Source organism: Eubalaena glacialis, chromosome 7, assembly GCF_028564815.1.
Source record: "Eubalaena glacialis isolate mEubGla1 chromosome 7, mEubGla1.1.hap2.+ XY, whole genome shotgun sequence".
Classification (NCBI taxonomy): domain Eukaryota; kingdom Metazoa; phylum Chordata; class Mammalia; order Artiodactyla; family Balaenidae; genus Eubalaena; species Eubalaena glacialis.
In genome coordinates, this window is record NC_083722.1 from 27,759,680 (window position 1) to 27,783,662 (window position 23,983).

Sequence of the window (23,983 nt, forward strand, 5' to 3'; positions counted from 1 at the left end):
AGATTCTCAACCACTGCGCCACCACGGAAGCCCCCAAAGTGAGTAATTTTTATATGATGAATGGTGGGGAAGGGAATATGAATGCTTCCTAAACTTCATATTCTTGTTGCTTCATCTAAAGGACCAAGGATTTTTTGACACATTGAGAAAGCACAATGTGGGCAACCCAATGCTGAGTGTCTTTTAAAAAGTTAATGAAGATATTAAATAACCTTTGTACCCAATCATGGATTCAGCAAATTCGAACAGGCTAGATTTTCAATATATTAGTTCTATTTGTATTTTTTCTATACTGGGAAATTTGAAAATATAGACAAGTGTAAGGAATAAAATAAATATAACTTCTAATGCCTCCATTGGAGAAATAACTACTACTAAAGTATTTGTACATTTCTGTGTAATCACAACCCTGAAATCTTGATTAGAGTTGTGTATAAATAAAAGGACAGAAAGATCTACTTTTCATAGACAAGAGGAAAAAAACTAAGAAATGGTATACACTAAAACCAAACTTTGCCCTAAAATTGAAATGAATAATCAATGCAAGATCATAATTAACTGTGTCGAAATCTGTTTTTTTCCATATTTTTTTTCTGATGGGCTTAGGAGCAATAGAAGTGGGCAGAAAGAAGTGGTATGTCCCTCGCCTTTATAGGTATAATTCAAGTGCAACAGTCAAGTTCTTCAGCTTATTTTTTATTGTCCCTATCAGAGACAAGGTTGGTTCTATTATGATTCTACTGGCACCATATGACAGTCCTCTCTTGTTACATTACTTATAAATTTGGGAATCATGGCTCCTTTGAGATAACCAAGATCATTACATTAGTTCTTCCCTCCTAGTTAGAGGTCCATGTACTACATGTTTCAATGTAGACCTTTGTTCTCTTTGACTTACTTCCTAGCAATGGCTTTACTCCCAGTTGTGCTGTTTCTGGCTGCTGTGCTGCTACCATCTTTCCCCACCGAAGCAAAGGTAAGGTTAAAGTGGAAAAATCTTTCCAGAGCTATCCAGGCAGCTCTGTGGGATGGCAAGGCACTTTGAGAGCAGAAGTAATGAGAATGTCTAGTACATCACAGAGTACTCATTGGTAGCTCAGAGCACTTAACGCAATTATCTAGATGGAAGTTTACGGATGAGCAGGCCAGTACAGCACCTACCTGTCACACATGGCTACTGAAGACTTGAAATGTGGCTTTTCCAAAACAAGATGTACTGTAGGTATAAATTACACACCAGATTTCAAAGATTTAGTACAAAAAAAGAAAAATATTGCATTATTTTTATATGGAGTACATGATGGAATGATATTTTAGAAAATTAATGCATTAGGTCCTTAGGGCTGTTGTAAGAAATTAACACAAGTTTGGTGGCTTAGCCCAATAGAAATTTATTCTCTCACAGTTCTGGAGACCAGAAGTCTGAAATCAAGGTATCAGCAGGGCCATGCTCCCTCTGGAGGATCTAGGAGGGAGTCTGTTCCATGTCTCTCTCCCAGCTTCTGGTGGCTTCCACCAATCCTTGGCTTGTGGCTACATCACTGAAATCTCTGCCTCCATCTTCACATCACCTTCTCCTCTTGTGTCTCTTATAAAGACACGTGCCATTGGATTTATTTTTCATTCAGTATTGGTCCCTGTCCTTAGGAACGTACAAGTAGGCAGGAGAAATGGACGCACAATGAGATCATGGAGATAAAATGTGGTCAGACCCATGTTCACAGTATTTGCAGAGCTTTGAAGGGGACTCAGTATTGGGGGAGCAGAGAATAACTTATCCCAAGGTGTCAGGGGAGGATCAACCAAGGACCCTGTCTATTCAGACTTACACTTCAAAAGCTTACTCACGCTGGGACTTCCCTGGTGGCACAGTGGTTAAGAATCTGCCTGCCAATGCAGGGGACACGGGTTCAAGCCCTAGTCCGGGAAGATCCCACATGCCACAGAGAAACTAAGCCCGCATGCCACAACTACTGAAGCCTGCATGCCTAGAGCCCGTGCTCCGCAACAAGAGAAGCCACCACAATGAGAAGCCTGCACACTGCAATGAAGACCCAACACAGCCAAAAATTATAAATAAACAAATAAATAAATAAATTTATTAAAAAAAAAAAATCTTACTCATGCTCATGTAACATCAGCCTTTTGTGTAAATTTAGGCTACCAAATTGCTGTACCTTGTGGGAGCAATTCACACACCCTACTCCACCTCCAGGTTTAGGACCCATCCCCTCCAACACACCACACACACACACACACACACACACAAAGATACACCAAAAATATCAGCACCTGATTTAATACCTTATCAGTTATATTTCTGTTTCTAAAAGGAACAAAGTCAGCAATAGCCCATTTACTGGATGGCTTTGCTCCCTCCAAATGGCCTTGGAGATTTTTTTAATGGGGTCTTTTGAGCGACCCTATAAAATCTACCTATAACAGGTAGAATCACCCATAGTCAACATCGTTCTCAATGGTGAAAAACTGAAACCATTTCCACTAAGATCAGGAACAAGACAAGGTTGCCCTCTCTCATCACTGTTATTCAACATAGTTTTGGAAGTTTTAGCCATAGTAGTCAGAGAAGAAAAAGAAACAAAAGGAATCCAAATCGGAAAATAAGTAAAACTGTCACTGTTTGCAGATGACATGATACTATACACAAAGAATCCTAAAGATGCTACCAGAAAACTACTAGAGCTAATCAATGAATTTGGTAAAGTAGCAGGATACAAAATTAATGCACAGAAATCTCCTGCATTCCTATACACTAATGATGAAAAATCTGAGAGAGAAATTAAGGAAACACTCCCATTTACCACTGCAACAACAAGAATAAAATATCTAGGAATAAACCTACCTAAGGAGACAAAAGACCTGTATGCAGAAAACTGTAAGACACTGATGAAAGAAATTAGAGATGTTACAAACAGATGGAGAGATATACCATGTTCTTAGATTGGAAGAATCAACATTGTGAAAATGACTATACTACGCAAAGCAATCTGCAGATTCAATGCAAGCCCTATCAAACTACCAATGGCATTTTTCACAGAACTAGAACAAAAATTGCACAATTTGTATGGAAACACAAAAGACCCCAAATAGCCAAAGCAATCTTGAGAAAGAAAAACAGAGCTGGAGGAATCAAGCTCCCTGACTTCAGACAATACTACAAAGCTACAGTAATCAAGACAGTATGGTACTGGCACAAAAACAGAAATATAGATCAATGGAACAGAATAGAAAGCCCAGAGATAAACCCACGCATATATGGTCACCTTGTCTTTTTTTTTTTTTTTTTAATTTTTATTTATTTATTTATTTTTGGCTGTGTTGGGTCTTCGTTTCTGTGCGAGGGCTTTCTCTAGTTGCGGCAAGTGGGGGCCACTCTTCATCGCGGTGCGCGGGCCTCTCACTATCGTGACCTCTCTTGTTGCAGAGCACAGGCTCCAGACGCGCAGGCTCAGTAGTTGTGGCTCACGGGCCTAGTTGCTCCGCGGCATGTGGGATCTTCCCAGACCAGGGCTCGAACCCGTGTCCCCTGCATTAGCAGGCAGATTCTCAACCACTGCGCCACCAGGGAAGCCCTCACCTTGTCTTTGATAAAAGAGGCAAGAACATACAATGCAGAAAAGACAGCCTCTTCAATAAGTGGTGCTGGGAAAACTGGACAGCTACATGTAAAAGAAAGAAATTAGAACACTCCTTAACACCATACACAAAAATAAACTCAAAATGGATTAAAGACCTAAGTGTAAGGCCAGGCACTATAAAACTCTTAGAGGAAAACATAGGCAGAACACTCTTTGACATAAATCACAGCAAGATCCTTTTTGACCCACCTCCTAGAGAAATGGAAATGAAAACAAAAATAAATAAATGGGACCTAATGAAACTTAAAAGCTTTTGCACAGCAAAGGAAACCATAAACAAGACGAAAAGACAACCCTCAGAATGGGAGAAATATTTGCAAATGAAGCAACTAACAAAGGATTAGTCTCCAAAATTTACAAGAAGCTCATGCAGCTCAATATCAAAAAAACAAACAACCCAATCCAAAAATGGGCAGAAGACCTAAAGAGACATTTCTCCAAAGAAGATATACAGATGGCCAACAAACACATGAAAGGATGCTCAACATCACTAATCATTAGAGAAATGCAAATCAAAACTACAATGAGGTATCACCTCACACCAGTCAGAATGGCCATCATCAAAAAATCTACAAACAATAAATGCTGGAGAGAGTGTGGAGAAAAGGGAACCCTCTTGCACTGTTGGTGGGAATGTAAATTGATACAGCCACTATGCACTGTTGGTGGGAATGTAAATTGATACAGCCACTATGGAGTGGGAATGTAAATTGATACAGCCACTATGGAGAACAGTATGGAGGTTCCTTAAAAAACTAAAAATACAACTACCATATGACCCAGCAATCCCACTCCTGGGCATATACCCTAAGAAAACCATAATTCAAAAAGAGGCATGTACCACAATGTTCACTGCAGCTCTATTTACAATAGCCAGGACATGGAAGCAACCTAAGTGTCCATCAACAGATGAATGGATAAAGAAGATGTGGCACATATATACAATGGAATATTACTCACCCATAAAAGAAACGAAATTGAGTTACTTGCAGTGAGGTGGATGGACCTAGAGTCTGTCATACAGAGTGAAGTAAGTCAGAAAGAGAAAAACAAATACCGTATGCTAACACATATATATATGGAATCTAAAAAAAAATGGTTCTGAAGAACCTAGGGGCAGGACAGGAATAAAGACACAGACATAGAGAATGGACTTGAGGACACAGGGAAGGGGAAGGGTAAGCTGGGACGAAGTGAGAGAGTGGCATGGACATATATACACTACCAAATGTAAAACAGTTAGCTAGTGAGAAGCAACCCCATAGCACAGGGAGATCAGCTCAGTGCTTTGTGACCACCTAGAGGGGTGGGATAGGGAGGGTGGGAGGGAGATGCAAGAGGGAGGGGATATGGGGATATATGTATACATATAGCTGATTCACTTTGTTATACAGCAGCAACTAACACAACAATGTAAAGCAATTATACTCCAATAAAGATGTTAAAAAAATAAAACAGGTAGAATCATTTTACTAGAATACTGAATGCACTTCGACTGAACCTCAACATTCCTTCTCTAAATACATTCTAAGTATATTCTTTCTCTAAAAACAGACACCATGTCAGGTCAAAGTTCCCCTTAAAGTCTAGGATGAGTCTTGAGGTCCACTCTTACCCCACTGCTGCAGCCTGATTGAATGTGGATGAATCTGTCTTCATGTTCTTATTGTATACCTTTGTACACAATATTATAAAATATTGTAAAACATTATCACTTGTATGTCTAGAAAAATCACACTGAGGGTTCCCTTGAAACTAGAAATTGGCATTTGCGGCCTCAGAGGAGTTTTTAATTTGTCATGCCGTGAATTCCATTCCCATTCTCAAAACTTCAAACTACTTCTTCCCTATTTGTCATTGCCTTGGTTCAGTTCATTGGCAGTGCTTAACAACTCATAGTGGCTTGAACTGAGCACTTTGTAAAGTCATCTCAGAGCCCTCGAATTAACTTATTCACCCTTAAATGCAATTTTCAAAAATGTTTAAAAAATAACCCTAATTTTATTTCCCTGTAGGATCCAAACTTTACTGCTCTGTTAACCACTCAAACGCAAGTCCAAAGAGAGATTGTAAATAAACACAATGAACTAAGGAAATCAGTCTCTCCACCTGCCAGCAACATGCTAAAGATGGTAAGAAGCAAGAGTATAAATAAAGTGGTGTGAACCAGCAGTGGTAAGAGCAGGCAGCTAACTGGCATCTCTTAAGACTTTTGTGGCTTACAAAGTTCTGTCTCTATTTTTCTATTTCATTTAGTTCTGTCATGGGCAGGGCAGAAATGGATTTTCCTTTATAATGGTTAAAGAACTTGTCAAGATTACAGGGCTCTTAAGTTGGGAAGGCAGAATTTAGAAGCCAAATCTTCAGACATCAAATGTGAAGGTGTTACATTTTTGGTTCACTATCTTGCCTAGTCGAAAATAAGAAATCTCCTATCCTTCAGGATCAATGCCATTTAGGGTAAATAACAGCCCATTTCCCAGGGAATAGTCCATAAAAGCTAGATACCTCCCATGTGGACACAGCGGGCTACAAATGGAATTGGCTATAAACTAGGTCAGCTTATTACTATTGAAATGTAGTCAGACTATCTCACACGTTAATTAGTATTTAGAGCAGCACCATTATTAAAAATCTTAGGTGTGGCTGCTATGCTATCATAGTCAGATAATATTGTATTAGGTATTTCTCTCAGTAGACAGGTCTGTGGACTTGTCTTTGTGTGGAAACTGGCACTGGGACAGATAAAGACACACACACACACATACACACAAACAAAAAGGTACTTTCATACCAATGATAATTAGATAATACATCTACAGAAGTTTTAAAGTAATGCAAATCAGCCTACCAATTAGACTTTAAAGCATATACTTCATTGGAGTTGAATCTTTGTGTATTTTGTTTTTCTTGTGACCTTTAGGAATGGAGCAGAGAAGCAACAGCAAATGCCCAGAAGTGGGCAAACAAGTGCACTTTACAACACAGTAATCCAGATGACCGGAAGACCAGTATGTAAATGAGTCAATGTTTGTTGAATAAATGAGCAAATAAAATATTAGATAAATAAAATAGGATAGACCATTCTGGGGCACTGTATTCAGAAGACTTTGTGAATAAATGTTGCCTATATGGCTGTATTTTTAAAATTAAAGTATCTGTATATAGAGAGATACGATAAGTACTATTTCATGCTTGTTGATTATTTACATTATGCAAATTATTTCTTAAGCAGCATCTCATTTGCTCCTCTTGATCACTCATGGTGAACAGGTCATGCATAATCATTTTCCCGATTTTAAAGATTAAAAAATAAGGATGCGGAAGGAATGAATTATGCAAGAACACAACTGGAAGGAGTATCATATACTGGAAAGTTAACCAGGCTTCCTGATTTCTCACCCTTTGCCCTTTTTGTGATATTGTGTAGCTGTATGGTGTTTTGAAATCGGATTATTTTGCATTCACAAAATATGTTAAAATATGCTGAACTGTTCCTGAATTTTACTCTAAAAATATTTAAGCTTTTTTTAATCAGGATGAATATTTTGGGTGTGTTGATTCATTTTTTAAAGTTTTGATAACAAATTGTCAAGTATTTTGTATAGACTGTGTGCCTATAATGCATAGAAAAATATACTAGACTCAAAAAAACTTTAAGACGTATCTTACCAAGGATCATAAAAGCCATGAGAGAAAAAAAACTTGTATTCACAAACCTTACATAAAATGTTTTACATTATCAAGCATGATATACACATAGGTAAGCCCAATTTAAAGGTAGTGAATAACTTACCTGTTATTTCAGTAGAATTATTCTTGTTTATATTGTTGATGCAAACATTATGATGAAATTACAACAGGAGGCGACTGTGTTCAGTAGAACATTGGAACAAATGGTCTTAAAGATCCAAGTCTACTGTTAGTTTCTTAGTTTCTGTCTTTTTCTATTAAAGGAGATATCCAAAAATATTTTATACTCTCTTTAAGCAGCACATAAACATTATATTTCAAGTCACCAAAATGTAAATATTAAGAGAGGGCTGAAAAGGGTAGAGATAAGTTTCTGGACTGCAAGGCACTTCTTTCTTCTTTAAATTACTTTTACTGTGGTAAGAACACCTACCTTTTTTTTTTTTTTTTTTTAGTTTTTAAAAAATTTTATGCTGCTAAGAACACTTAACATGAAATCTACCCTCTCAAGAAATGTTTAAGTGTATGATATAATATTGTTGATTGTAGGTGCCATGCTGTCCATCAGATATCTAGAAATTATCTTGCTTACCAGAAAGTTTATGCCCATTGACTAGTAACTCCCCATTCCTCCTTCCCCCCAGCCCAGCAACCACCATTCCACTCTTTGATTCTATGAATTTGACTATCTGAGATACTTCATATTGATAGAATCAGGCACTAGTTTTCTTTCTGTGACTAGTTTATTTCACTTAGCAAAATATCCTCAAGGTTCATTCATGTTGCTGCGTGTTGCAGAATTTCCTTCTTTTCTAAGGATGAATGATATTCCATTGTGTGTATATACCACATTTTGTTTACCCGTTCATCTGCTGATGGACATTTAGGTCATTTCCACATCTTGGCTATCGTGAATAGTGCTGCAGTGAACATGAGAATGCAAATATCTCTTCAAGATCCTGATTTCAATTCTTTTGGATAAATACTCAGAAGTGGGATTGCTGGATCATTTGGTAGCTCTACTTTTAATTTTTTGAGGAACCTCCCTCCTGTTGCCTACAACAGCTACACCATGTTTTATTCTCACCAACAGCATACAAGAATTCCAATTTCTCCATGTCCTCACCCTCACTTGCTGTCTTTTGTTTTTTGATAACAGACATCCTGACAGGTGTAAGGTTATATCTCATTGTGGTTTTGATCTGCATTTTTCTGATGATTAGTGACATTGAGCACCTTTTCATATACCTGTTGGTCATTTGTACGTCTTTTTTGGAGAAATGCTGTTCAAGTCCATTTTGCTCAAGAAAGATTCTTAGTCATTTCCTCAGGCAGCCCCCAGAAAAGATGGATCTCTGACAGTCCATCCAACTCTTTCCCTCCCCAGGGAGAGGCTAAGAGCTGGAGTATTTTGTTTGTTCACTCTGTGCTGAACCAGGAAGGGAGGCTATGGCAACCGCCAGCCCAAATATCTGTCTCTGTTCTCACTAGCCGCAGGCAGCGAGTTTATGCTAGGTCTTGATAGTATTCCAAAACAGGCAGGTCAGGAGCCAGTCCTTCAGGCAGCCTCTGGAAAATGTGTGGCATCAGATGACCAAACCAGCTTCTTCCCTCCCCAGGGAGAAGCAGGCAGCTGCGGTTTTTGTCGGCTTGCTCTGTGCTGAGCTGGGGAGAAGGGCTATGGCATCTACCAATCCAAACTGCCATCTCTGTTCTCCCCCAGGGAACAAGATTGTGCTCCAGAACTGGCAAGAAAGATGCCAGTTCTTTGGGTAGCCCCAGAGAAACTGGAGCACTGGACATGTTGATCAACTCTGCCTCCCAGGGAAGAAAGGAAAAAATGAAAGGATTTTTTCATTTGCTTGCTCTGTGCTGAGCCAGAGGGAGGAGTTATGGTGTCTACCAGCCCAACCACCATCTCCATTCTTAGCCGACTGTCTGACCTCCAAGACTAGCAAGACAGAAGCCAGCCTTCTGGGGCGTCCCCTTGGAAACGTTGGGTTGCTGGACACATGAGCCAACTCTTTCCCTCCCCTGGGAGAAGCTGGGAGTTAGAGGGTCTCTTCCTGATTGTATAACACTCTGCAGAGGGTAGGGATTCTCGCAAGAGGGTTTTCCAATCTTCTAGAGGCTTCAGTGAGTCTGGTTTCATATCCCTCAGGGTAAGGAAGCCTTTAGTTTTGTTTTTGGATTTCTGACAAGGGCAATTTGTTCATGAATTGTTGCTGAATCAGTGTGTGTATTGGGGAAAGGAGAGTCCAGGGCTTCCTACCTCACCATTCTGCTGATGTCACCCTCTGCAAGGTCCTTCCTGCCTAACTCTCTGAGGGGAATTTGGCCTCGTGACATTATGATTCTCGGATTAAGGGAAGATCTACAAGTTTTGAACACCTTCCTGATGTCAGTTGCCTCTTGATTGGGACTCTTAAAGACTGCCCATAAACCTTTTTTTTTCAAAGTTCATGCAAATTCATAATCATAAATATTTATTCTGGCTCCTATATGTGAAAAATCTCTGCTGAGGGTGGGTAAGAGGAGAGAAAAAATAAAATTTGGTTGTTGCCTTTCATAAGCTTACAATACAAAGCTGAGAGCACACACATTATACCTGTAAAGAATTTAGCATGAAAAAGAATGCATCTTTGACAATCCAGAGGGAGAAGGATTTTGTTTGGTTTGGTTTTGTTTTAATTTTTATTGAAATATAGTTAATTTACAATGTTGTGTTAGTTTCAGGTGTACAGCAAAGTGATTCAAATATACATATATATATATTTTTTTACATTCACTTCCATTATAGGTTATTACAAGATATTGAGTATAGTTCCCTGTGCTATACAGTAGGTCCTTGTTAGAATATAGTCTTCTCAACCTATTCAAAGTTTGCATATTGTGGCCAGCCTCAGTGGGCTAGGTAGATCTGTCTTCTATTCAGCTTTACAGTTGATAAGGAATGGAAGCAAGTTTTTCATGTATTAACAGTTAGCAAATACAGGCACTGAGTTTGAAGGGCAACATCCTTGTGTTCATATAGTTGACTTCTCTTGCCACAGCATGCTTTTTTGTTTTCTTCATGAATGATCTGTTCACACTTAGGTATAAAATGTGGTGAGAATCTCTTCATGTCAAGTAACCCTACTGCCTGGTCAGATGCAATCCAAAGCTGGTTTGAAGAGCACCACAATTTTGTCTATGGTGCAGGACCAAAGAGCTCCAGTGCAATTGTTGGACATTATACCCAGGTAACCAGAACAAATGAAAAACTTCCGCCACAAATGCTCTAACAGAGAAAGCTTCTCCTAATGATGACCAACTCCAATGTTCAATCTGGGGGAAGGGCTTGAGTATAATAGAGTCCTGGCATTTGGCTGGTATTTAGAACTGTCATTTTTTTTTTTTCCATGGGCTGCAAAATTCTTGGCAAGGAAGTACACTCTGTACTTTCCCAACATTATAAATGGATAAAGTAATGAATGTACATGAAATTTAATATTTTTAAAGTTTGTGACTTTGTTTCAGTAATTTAAATATTTCCATAAGGTGTACGGCTACAAACTATAAGAGTCAATTTTTTTTCAAATATTTGGCTGCGTTGGGTCTTCATTGGTGCGTGCAGGCGTTCTCTAGTTGCCGTGAGCGGGGGCTACTCTTCGTTGCGGTGCATGGGCTTCTCATTGCAGTGGATTCTCTTGTTGTGGAGCACAGGCTCTAGGCACGCGGGCTTCAGTAGTTGTAGCATGCGGGCTCAGTAGTTGTGGCACATGGGCTTAGTTGCCCCGAGGCATGTGGGATCTTCCCGGACCAGGGATGGAACCCGTGTCCCCTGCATTGGCTGATGGATTCTTAACCACTGCACCACCAAGGAGGTCCCAAGAATCACTATTTTGTTTTACATTTGCTATTATTTGTTTTCTCAGTATTTTTCCCTCTTCTTTAATGTACTCTCACGTATTCCCTTATGCATTTGTAGCTTGTTTGGTACTCATCTTTCCATGTTGGATGTGGAATTGCCTACTGTCCCAATCAGGAGAGTCTAAAATACTACTATGTTTGCCAATACTGTCCTGCGTAAGTATATACTTTAAAGTCTAATGCCAATAATTCCATCAGCAATTTAATATTTTAAAATACTCTTACATTTAACCAACCAAAATAAAAAAGCATATTTTAATAAAGAGAAAGGATAAACCTTTGGAAATACTGCTTAAGGTAAGATACATTCAACTTATCAGAGAAGAGACCAAGTTCTCATTTCGAAGAGTAAAAGCTGAAACTCTCTTTCCTCAATTATGAAGTCATGTCTTTTCTCTCAGTTGCCTTTCCCCAGGGCTCAAGGTTATTCTCTGGGCATGTGTAGTATGCATTTCTCTAGATTTGATGCCATCAGTTCTCACTAATTTCACACCCTACGTGGGTGGAAGCTTGATGGTTAAGCAAGAGGCAGTAGTGGAGTGGAAAATAAGGGATAGTAAATTGTGATTTCAGCCCTTTCTGCTGAAACGTTCCTATTCTTTCTTATCTTGAAAACCACATATGTTATTATCATTAGAAATGATTCATTCTTCTGGGTCTCAAAGGTTTTTCAAGAGATCTTTAATATATTTCAGAGTCCAGAAAAAGGAAACATCTTAAGCTTTTGTTTCTCAGAAGTTTTCACAAAAAACTCCATAATGAACAATTCTTCACAGTCTTTATTTATAACAGGAAACATGCTCTTTAATTAAGCAAAATGTTTGAAGTTCTCCACAACAAATCCTATGGATAAACTGAAGACCTAACCTCAACATATCTGCTAGTCTTAATTTCTTTTAAAATTTGAAGTTCTTGACCACTACAGGCAGGGAGGCCCCAAACCAAGCCTCATACAGGATTTATTTGATACTATAGATGACCCAGGGATATGGGTCTCCAGTTTGAGAAATATGACCTCCAAAGTCATTTTCCTGAAAACAGCTATTAGAGTTTAGTAGAAAGAATAGATAGGTCATTTGGGGAAGGACAACACGGGCCTAGGAAGACCCTGAGCTCACCTCCTCCCATGCACACACTGAATCTACACCTACACATATAAAGAAATTGCTCCTGAAGACCTGAAGGCTGATTTAACAGCTTCTGTAGATAGAAGGACCACATAGAAATTAGTAGGAAAGATGGAGACACTGTATCCATGGGAACCCCACCCCCATTTCAGTGATCTGCAGTAGGAGGGATATAGCTACTATCAATTGTAACTGCAACAAGTAGTGAAGGGCTACACAAGGTAAAAAGATGTAAAATATGACATAAAAATCATAAAACAGATGGGGGTAGTAAAAATTTAGTGCTTTTAGAAAGCCTTCGAACTTAAGTGACTATCAGCTTAAAACAGACAGCTATAGATACAGGCTGATATATATGAACCTCATGTTAAGTACGAAACAAAAACCTACAATGGATACACAAAAAATAATGGAAAAGAAGTCCAAAGATAACACTAAAGGAATCCATCAAACCACAAGGGATGTACAGATGGTAACTGGAATTATTGAGGTGATTTCATAATGTATAAAAATATCAAACCACTATGTTGTACACGTGAAACTAATAGAATATTGTGTGTCAAGTATAACTTAATAAAAAAAATTGATAGATCCTTGGAGAATGCATCCAAACTCACTGCCTGGCTGTGAGAGGGGAGGCATCGGGAACCAGGCATCTGAAGTGAGAGTTGAAGTGAATAATGAGGAAAGAGGGAGTGAGAGAACCTCCAGAACACTTTTGTGTCTATGTCACAATTTTTCCAAGGGCTACCACATGGACAGCCATGTTCTGTGCAGGAAGACAGATTCAAATACATCACTTTGGGCCCTTGGCTCCCTTGACACTACTGAGATTTGCATTCCCATGTATTTTCCGATGAATTAGATACATTTAACAACCAATAGGATAATGATCATCGATGAGTTACAAGTTAGTCACTGTAATTGATTATACCCAGGCTATTGGCGTTTATCAAAACTTTTTAATCTAACGTTCCTTTTTCAGTAAACATAAAAATCTCTCACGCACTACCTCTGGAAACTCACAAACCTTCCCCAGCTCTCCCTGACCCACAAACACACACACCACAAACTACTTAAATAGCCCAATGCCATCTCGAAATTAAAAATATATATATTGGAGCTTTACTGTCCCTAGTTCATATTAGAGGAATTAGGGTATTTATCCTCTTTCAAATATAAAATTATATTGCAATATTGAGTATTCTTTTTCATACTGCAACCTCCTGCCCCCAGGATCTTTCCCCGTCTCTCAAAGGGATATATTTATCCCTAGCCAGCTCTTTGCGGGGCACGGCCTTACCAATCTGACCAAGTCTACTGGGAGATGAAAAGTGTATTGCTGCAAAAAAGTTATCTGAATGCTTTAGACTTGTTATGCCAATGTAGCTGCCCAGCCTGAAGAATTAGAGTCAAGGAGATGGGTCAATGTGTGTGAAGTATTTTCTTAATTTGGATGTTATGTAAATTACATGTTGGGAATTGTAATTTTTCAGTTTTGTTTTGTTGGTTTTTATTTTTTTTATTTTTTGGGCCGGCGGTGTGGCTTGTGGGATCTTATTCCCTGACCTGGGTTGAACCTGGGACCACAGCAGTGAAAGCGTAGAATCCTAGCCATTGGACCGCCAGGGAATTCCCCTCAGTTTTGTTAACAGAACTAAAAACATTACATATATACTTATATATATTTAGTGATTGATGTTGCCCTTGGCAACTAAACAGTAAAGTGAAAAATATTTGACAGTGTGTATTTTACATTACAGTGGTAATAATGTGAGTAAAATGAATACCCCTTACCAAGAAGGAACACCTTGTGCCAGTTGCCCTGGTAACTGTGACAGTGGACTATGCAGTAAGTTTGAAGTGATTAACTTGCTATTATAATCAAGAATTGATGTTTAATTTTCTTTTTATGGATAAAGAAATCTCCCAAAGTAACCAATTTAAATAACATCTTTATGCCAAGACAAAAAGATTACCCAACAGAGTGTGTTTAAGTAAACATTTTACACATTTCAATAACCTACATATTCTCTGTAATGAAAAGAGTACAGGCATACCTCAGAGACGTTGTTCCAGATCACTGCAAGAAAGAAAATATGGCTATTAAGCGAGTCACACAAATTTTTTGGTTTCCCAGTGCACATAAAAGCTATGTTTACACTATACTGTAGTCTACGAAGTGTGCAATCGTATTATGTCTAAAAAAGAAACGATGTACATTAAATTAAAAATAATGCTTTTGGAAAAATTGCACCAATAGGCTTGCTCAGTGCAGGGTTGCCACAAACCTTCAATTGTAAAAAACACAATATCTGCAAAGTACCATAAAGTGAAATGCAATACAATGAGGTATGCCTATATTACCGTATGTAAGATAATGAAACATCTAGCATCCATTTGTTTCTGTGACCTCGCAGAGCTCATTAATAACTATACATTCATGCTTCTGATAAATAATTTCATCAACGTTAGTATCATTACACCAAAGGTATTATTTTGAAAGAATAAAAATGTATAAATCTAAGGATGTGAGACCACATTGTGTCTCAGTCTATACAGGCAAACTGAATGTTTCTTTTGTGCAAATGAGTTCCTCATGCTGATTACTGCATTTTTTTCTATAGTATAATTGGAAGCATGGTGATTAACATAATAAATGATCACTTGCCCTATAATTTAATCATCGTTTTGTGCACATTTTTAATGACAAAATCCAACCTGTATATGATATGGGTTCATAGAATCCATAAAGATATTGCTGCAAAAGGAGGGAATAAAATAAATGTCATATGTGTCATTTCTAAAGTTGTCATGATCTGAAGTAAAAATAGCTGTTGGCTTTTTATAGTTGGGCTACTTTTATTAAAATTATTATGAACAATAGAGTTGACTCATTCCCTGAGACTTTTACCTTTCAAATGCATTCACCTTTAGTCAGCATTCTTTCTTACTGAATTATAGAGCTATAATTCAGAATATTGATGATGTCAAAACTATAAATTAACTAAAGGCAAAAAATCAGGTAAAAAAACATGGAATATTTCTACCTCTGCTGAATGCTATATTAGCTAAGGAGCTTGGAATTTATCCTATTAGCAATAAGCACTCAATTGAAAGGTTTTCAGCAAAAGAGTGACAAGGTCAGAATCATGTTTGATAAAGAGCTTTGTAGCAATGGTATGTAGAAACTGTTGGATGGAAGTCAGCAAGAAAACTATTGAAAAACATGGGTTAAAAAGAAACTGAATGTCTTTACCTCATTACTGGGAAAATGAATGAAGAACAATGGACAGGGCTGAGAGACAAGAAGTAGAATAGCCAGTGTTTGTTACCAGTGCTGGTTGGTGCTGGTCAGAAGTAGAAAAGAAGGAGTTCAGATTGATTCAGTTCCTGGCCTGAATGACTGAGTAGTCAGGGAGCCATTCCCCTGGGATTGTGGGAGGAGAATAGTCACCTTGGATCCATTGTGTGTAGGAGGATGAGTTTAGTTTGAGATTTGTTGGGTTTGGGGTCCCTGGAGAACATCCAAAAAAGAAACGTTAGAAAGAAAGAAGGCATATTATCATTGTTTTACATCTCTATCTTCCCACTGGAATCACTTTCTCCTGAAAGAAAGCATTGGTGTCTGAGGCAGTGTGTCCAATAGGATGAAATGACAAGGATGTTCTCTATCAGCATGTATCTTACAAGTAGCCACTAGTCACACGTGGTCATTGAACACTGTGGCTGGTAAGATTAAGGAACTAAATTTTTAATTTCGCCTAATTTAAAATAATTTAAGTTTAAATAGCTCTATGTGTCTAGTAACTCCTCCCATATTAGATTCTGTAGGTATTTTCATTTTACTCTCTTTGCTAAGGGAGAAAAATAGGTCAATTCATTTTAGAAACATGTCACCAAGTTCAAAATAAAAAGTGATGGATTAATCATTGAGCTCAACTAAGGCACCTCGTATGTCCCTCAAGAAGTGAAAGGCCCCTTGTGGTGTAAGTGACACTGACTTGTTTGTCCAATCTTACCCACTCATACACTTTGAATATGTGGATTGTTTTGTCGCTACTGAGAAAAATGATAATGAGGTAACATCTGTTTTTGTTACAGCCAATTCTTGTGAGTATGAAGATCTCCTTAGTAACTGTGATTCCTTGAAGAAAACAGCTGGCTGTGAACACGAATTGCTCAAGGAAAAGTGCAAGGCTACTTGCCTATGTGAAGGCAAAATTTACTGAAATGCCCAATTTGCATTGTGCAGGACTAAGTGGAGAAAATCTGCATCATTTAGTTGACACATACCAAGAGGGAAATTGTAGGCATGTTAGTTACAAATTTGATTCCAAACAGTAAGGAACCTTTTTCTCCAGGATATTTACAGAGATCTCTTTCATACAACGATCTACAAAAGTAAGCTAGTCTATGACAACAACTTTGGACCGATACAAGTTTGTCACCTTACATTTAATTAACTGAATCAAGTTGAGAATTTTGAAAGTTGTACAACCACAGGGCTTAGTCACTAGAACTTTGGATTAAAATAAAGAATTACATGTTTCCTGAAACAACATGCCAAAAAAAAAAAAAAAATACTGTAACATTGTCACTCCTACTCCAAGACTTTTTACATGTTTAAAGAATGAATTCAAAGATTGACATCTATCTTTGTCTTATGACATCCTCTTTAAATAAAAGCAAACAGCTTTTAAAATAAAGAATTTATGTAAGCAAACACATGGATGTGATTCTTGAGTCATATTTTATAATATTAATATATAACCCCAGCTAGACTAGCCCAGATATATGACTAGACAGAGCAAAATTTCCAAAAACATTTGCCTATAAAATTAAATTTTGGGAATTCCCTGGCAATCCATTGGTTAGGACTCTGCACTGCCACTGCAGGGGGCCAGGGTTCGATCCCTGGTCAGGGAACTAAGATCCTACAAGCTGTGTGGCACAGTCAAAAAATAAAAAATTTAAAAATTAAATTTTAACAATAACAAAAAGGAATCAGTTGTATTCTCATTTTGCGTTTTGCTTTTTGACATTTTGCTCTCTTCCGCACTGGCTTGATAGCCTACCTTTTGTGTAAAAAGAATAGTAAATACAGAAATACACATGTAATTTCACATTTATGCAAAATGTACATGAAACATGGGAAAAGTATACCAGAAACTAATGAGATGGGTTATATAGAGTGGGTGGGTGAGAATGGGTTGGGCAGGATGGAGGGTGTCAGAAGGCTAGGAGAAAATGGATGGGGCGTGACACTTCTCTATTTCTTTTTATATAGTTTTAGCTTGTGAATTTTGTTTCACATACTCTTTAAAATAAAATATAATCAACAAGGGTGGGGAGAAAAATCCAAAATGAAATAGAAATAAGAATAAAATAAACTATATTGCACATAGATCAAATAATCACCATAAAGGGTGGGAAAAAAGAATCAATTCAACTAATGTTTGAATGTCATATTTGGACTGTATGTCTTCTATATTTATATAAACAAATGTTCAACTCTAGTGAATAAGATTTTGTTTTGTTTGTTTTTAACATAGACACATGGGTTAGTAATTCTGAAACTACTATGTATCCTACAAACACACAAATAAATAATTATAAATAATGGAAGCCAGGTTTCTCACTGTTGGAGAAAGGCTTTACACACATGGAAAGAAGGAATACAGGATTAAACCCTGAGTTGTTGCATTGGAATTGGAGGTATTAGTGTGAATTTGTAGTTTTTCACATATACATAGAGGTGTTAGAGAAATAGTGAACAGAACAGAAGGAATTCCTGCCCTCCTGCATGGATAATTTTTGAAACTGGAGGATAAGAACATAAGGGTTCCCAGAGCCACTAGGGACACAAACCATTCTTTGGGATGATAAAAATTATTTGTAAAATGTAACAACAAAATGTAGTCTTAACCACTTTTAAATGAAACACATAGTGGCTTTGAGTTAAAGAAATTTCCAGGGACTTCCCTGGTGGCGCAGTGGTTAAGAATCTGCCTGCCTATGCAGGGGACATGGGTAAGCCCGGGCGCTACAACTACCGAGCCTGCGCTCTAGAGCCTGCGAACCAGAACTACTGAGCCCACGTGCCACAACTACTGAAGCCCACGCACCTAGAGCCCGTGCTCCGCAACAAGAGAAGCCACCGCAATGAGAAGCCCGCGCACCGCACCGAAGAGCAGCCCCCGCTCGCCACAACTAGAGAAAGCCCGTGTGCAGCAATGGAGACCCAATGCAGCCAAAATATAAAATACATAAATAAATAAATTTAAATCGATGTGATGCTAATTAAAAATTTTTTAAAAAAAGTTCCAGAAAAAAACGGTTTCACGTTGGCCACATGAAGTATTCATCCTTATCCCGGCAACGTTGGCAGCCAGCAACAAAGACGGTAGTAGCTGATGGGTGGTCACTTCAGTGGCGTCCAGAAGACAAACTCATCTTTGAGATCTGGAGCTATTGGAAACATGTTCACTGAGAGTCCCCAAGCATCCGAATCCTTAGAGTCCCAGATCTGTGAAAGAAGGTGGGGTAGAAGAGTAGAAATAGAGCAGATGCTATGGGGGAGGTAACAGGATCTGTTAGCACACGTGAGAAAATCCCTGGGGGCACCAAGTAGCAGTTGGGTGAAAAGTGTAGGGTTTATGGCTCTTTCAATAGCAGGCAGAAGGGAACGCTCTCTTCCCTGTCACATACATGCACACACATACATGAAAACAATTGATGGAAACTGTCTTAAAATCAAACCCCCTAGTACTGGGAAATACGATTATAAAATGTACTCTGGATCCATATATAGAATATTTAAATGTCATCAGGTACTGATTTCGCTATTTCAAATTGAGATAACGTTTCTCTTTTGTAAGTGAAATAACGCACGTAAGATATTTAGGAGTAAGAGAGACTAATGGTGCTCAATAAATTCTAATTTACTTCTCCGTTTCACCTTAGTGCTACCAAAGTTAATTAGAAAACATTCTACATTCCAGGTGATATGCTGATTTTTTTACATTCATTTTTTGCACATCATCCTCACAGTAGTCCTTTGTCTGCGTTTTGCAGGTGAGTGAACAGGGACAGTAGGGTGAAGTCTTTTGTCCTGATAGGGACTGCCACCCAACATCAGAGCACAGACTCAACCCTCATGCTTTTAGGGAATACACAATGCTGTTTCCTGATCTAGACTGAAATTAATTGACAGTTTGGATTAAAAATGCATTCAGATGGAGGATTTAATGGGAAATGAAATAAAGTTTTATACAAAGTTCTTAGGTTCTTTGTTCTATATTCATGGAGATGTGTTTACTTTGGACAATGTGACATTTAAGACTTGTATTAATAGTTCAATGGTAGTCAGGCATGGAATACCTCCTTAGAATTTTATAAAATTACATCATGACTCAAGCCTATTGACTTCCATTTCTATTATCTTAAAAACCTGTTCTATAGTTATAAAAAAGGTGACAAGAAATAAATTAAAACTTGAAGAGAACTAATTAGGCTGGGTGAGAGCATGAAGGAGGCTTCTGGAATTAGTATAGCTGGTTTCATAGCTATACACATATGTAAAAATTAAAGTGGCTATATACCCTTAAGATTTTGTGCATTTATTGTATATTAGTTATGCTTCAATTTTTTAAAAAAAGATGCAGGGAGGGAGGGAGGGAGGGAGGAAGGAAGGAAAAAAAAGGAAAAGGCAAAAAAAATAAAAGAAAATAGGTTACTATGATATGGCAAAGAGCACAGGTTTGGGAAGAAAATCTGGTTTTTGTTTGGTGCATATTATGAGTGGAGGTATGGAGTGGCAGTTGAATATATGAGTCTAGGATTCAGTCTAGAATGGAAATAAAAATTTGGAAATCATCTCTGTATAGTTGATACCTACAGTCATGATATTAGATTAGATTCCTAGGAAGTGATTGAAGGAATGTGCTAAATCCCAGAATGTGCTGAAGCTCGGAAAATAAGATATAAAGGTTCACCAAAAGTGTCAAAACAGGAGAAGAAGCGGAAAGGACTGAAGAGTATAATGTAAATGAATGTCAGAGAGACAGATTACTGTGTAACTCCTATCATTTTTTTCAATCAAAGAAATGAATCTTTAAATTCTCTATGCCTGTGCAATTACCTGAAGGAGGAAAGGAATAATTCAATCTCTAAGGAGACACAAATGGATCATCCAGATGCTTGGGGAATATTGAAAACCTTTTGAAAACGATCATGAAATTACTGTCAGTTGATAGCTATCAGTTAATCCTGAAAAATGATGAGGAAGGAGAGCCATATAAGGTGACTGACATGACAAATGGAAGGAACCAGAAAATCTGGAAAGCTTGATATTAACCTGTGGGAAATTCCTATGATTTAAAATATTTTTCTTATCTTCTTATATTTAAAATATTTGACTTATCAACCCAATCAGGTTATACAAGCTCCTTGGAGTTATGGACGACTTTTCTCTTATGTCCCCTAAACACTCAGCACCCTGTAGAACAATATTTGATGTTCAGGGGATGTTTGTTGTGTTGAGTTGTTTCTAAACTCCTTTTCTATTTCTTATGTTATTATTTTTATTTTTAAATTCCAGATGGATTTTTTGGTATATTCACCCTGCAAATATGAAGAACCAGAGCTTAAAAGGACCTTCAGAGGTTCTATGGCCTACTCTCTTTTTAGAGATGAGAACACTGAAACCCTGAAAGAGGTTACAGAAGTAATTAGTGCAAGTTACAAGTCTAACATTGATTCTAAACCCAGGTTCCCTGAGTCCAATTTCAGTAAGTGTTTCACTAAAACTGCACTTATTCTTAAATATCATCATTGCTTACCTCTCTACCATAATCATATTTGCCTTCATTACCTAATTCCTTATTCAGTATCAATCCCTCAAAAGATTATCTGCTTTGATTTTTTGGCATTTCCCCAAGTATATCTTTATTCATTGTTAAATTTTGTCTATGTTTAACTAGAACTCTGTTCAGTAACCCACACCCAGTACTCTGCTCAACATTAGCTACTGAGTAGCAATTTAATAAATGGATACATGAACAAATAAGTAAATGAATGAAAAAATAACTCATTAATTGCTACAGGAATGTATTTTGTGAGACTGACACAGATTTTTTCAGAAGCCAAAGGGTTCTTTACCAGAAGGATGTGTTGCCAAAGAATTCCTTAATGTACTTCTTGCTAAAATTGTACGTGAAAGAACACTACCTGCTCTCTAATTTAACAAAAGAAAGAGAATAGTGTCAGCTCCACCTTTTTGGTAAACATGGACCATCACTACTGTTTCTGTGGGGAAGAGGAAATAAGAGCCAGCTTCCCTTTGAAACATAGTAAATACAAGGAAGAAACATACATAAAGGAATACTGAAAGTTTAGTTGATTCCCAAGTCCTCTCTCTCTCTCCTTAATATGATGTTTATTGTTTTAAAATGTTAAGTTGATATATTGGTTGTTTGGTGCCTATAAAATTGAAAGAGAAAGTAACAGTGTCTAAAAATGTAGCATAAAGGAACATACCACAACATATTTATTTGATGGAACAAGAACATTGAAGTTAAAAGGCAACTCTGAGCATTGATATACATCATTATATTTATAATTGAATATCCAACTGAATATCCAACACCATTATGCATATCTCTGGTTAAAAAAAAAAAAAGGATAGTCTTTCATTCAAAAATATATTAAATATATATTGAGGATCTACTATGTCCCATATGTACTGATTAGTTGCATTGGGAAAGCCTGACTTTATGGAAGGTATGGATCTCCTCAACATCTTAAAACAATGTGGGCAGGTTTTATAATGTTTTCTAAATATAAAGAACTCCAGGACAGGAGGTCATCATTATTATCAGGGATGCACATTTGATTTAGCTTTTTTATTGGCAACTTGGAGTTGTGAGTTAGGATGCTGACTTGCCAAGTTTTAGGTTGAACTAGAGCTGGAGAGGATAACAAACTCAAAGGCAACATGAAAGTCATCTGTGGGGTGAAGTCAAACCAATGTACAAAAAGAAAGGAAGGAAAGAAGGAAGAAAGGAAGGAAGAAGGAACATTAATTGCATAACTCAATAATAAAAAAAATAATATGAGAAAAGACAAGGGATACCTAAAAAAATTATGTGACCATCAGAGGGATAATTTCTGCAACTTGCCAAGTCTTACTGCAAAACAACATAAATAAGAAAATCCAATAGAAAGATAGGCAGAAGTCCTTATCAGATGATAAAAAAAATAAATACAATCGCCAATAACATATGTAAGGAGGCCTGGCTTTATATATAGATATAGAGAAAGAAAACTTAACATTTTTCATGTATCACATTGATGAGAATTTAAAGTTTAATAGTACCCAGGGTAAGGGAAGAAAGCAATCACTTTCTTATGGGAGTACACATTAATGCAAATTTGAGGACAATTTGACGATTTTTTAAATGCACATATTCTTTGATCAGCAACTTCACTTCTGGGAAATTCTTCAATAGCTATATTTACTTTATGTGTGTGAAAATGTCCGAACAAAAATGATTTGATTGCAGTATTGCGTGCAATCGTAAAAAATTTTTAAAAAGGCTGAAAACAGCCTACCTGCTTAAATCTACATCAGGAAGGAACTGAGTAAAGACCTTATGGGATGTCTACAGGAGGAGTCAACACATTTTTTCTTAATTTTATTGAAGTCTAGCTGATTTACAATGTTGTGTCAATTTCCGCTGTACAGCAAAGTGACTCAGTTATACATATATATATACTTTTTTCATATTCTTTGCCATTTTGGTTTATCACAGGATACTGAATATAGTTCCCTGCGCTATAAGGTAGAATCTTGTTGTTTGTCCATTCTCTATATAATAGTTTGCATCTGCTAATCCCAAGCTCCCAATCCTCCCCTCCCCCCCTTCTCCCCCTTGGCAACCACAAGGCTGTTCTCTATTTGACGAACTCTTTTTGTAAAGGTCAAGATAGTAAAATTTTTAGGATTTGTGAGCCACATAAGATCTCTGTCACATATTCTTCGTTTTTTTTCTTTAATATAGTATTGGCACAGACTTCTGATCTAGAGAATGGGGTACCATGGCCAATAAAAATCATTCATGTACAAAGAAGGAAAAGTCATGTGAAATATTGTTTGGCAAAACCAAAAAGAACAAAACGTGTTTTCTTTATCTAAAGACCTTCTTTCTTAGAATACTGGAAAAAATGGTATCCATCAGGCATACGTACATATATTTACCTTTTTCCCTCCTGTTCAAATGGGAAAACTGTCCTTGCTCCATCCAAAGCCAACCATGGCACCCATGCTCTGGAGCCCAATTCCTTTTGCTCACACGAAAAGCTTTTTTTTTTTTTTTTTTCCTTCACAGGAAAATTTCACATTGTTGTCTTTGTTAATTCCTTCATTTAGACTTTCCCATTTTTCTCCTCAACCCACTCCATTCCAGCTTTCATCTCCTCTAGGCCTCTAAAATCATTCTCATTAGGGTAAGTAATACCTGAAAGACTTAGTAAAAGAGCGCCAAAGACAATTAGCCGAAGAAAAAGAACAACAGTGTCAGAGTCAGACAG

The 23,983-nt window shown here is 37.4% G+C and overlaps 1 protein-coding gene across 1 annotated transcript; it reads left to right on the forward strand.

The window, feature by feature from the left end:
* Positions 1-907: 907 nt before the first annotated feature.
* CRISP2 (cysteine rich secretory protein 2) lies at positions 908-16,623 on the forward strand. Its single transcript, XM_061194992.1, has 7 exons — positions 908-976; positions 5,675-5,791; positions 6,583-6,670; positions 10,449-10,594; positions 11,323-11,420; positions 14,155-14,243; positions 16,496-16,623. The coding sequence occupies exons 1-7, from the start codon at positions 908-910 to the stop codon at positions 16,621-16,623; spliced, it is 735 nt and encodes a 244-aa protein (XP_061050975.1).
* The last annotated feature ends 7,360 nt before the right edge of the window (positions 16,624-23,983 follow it).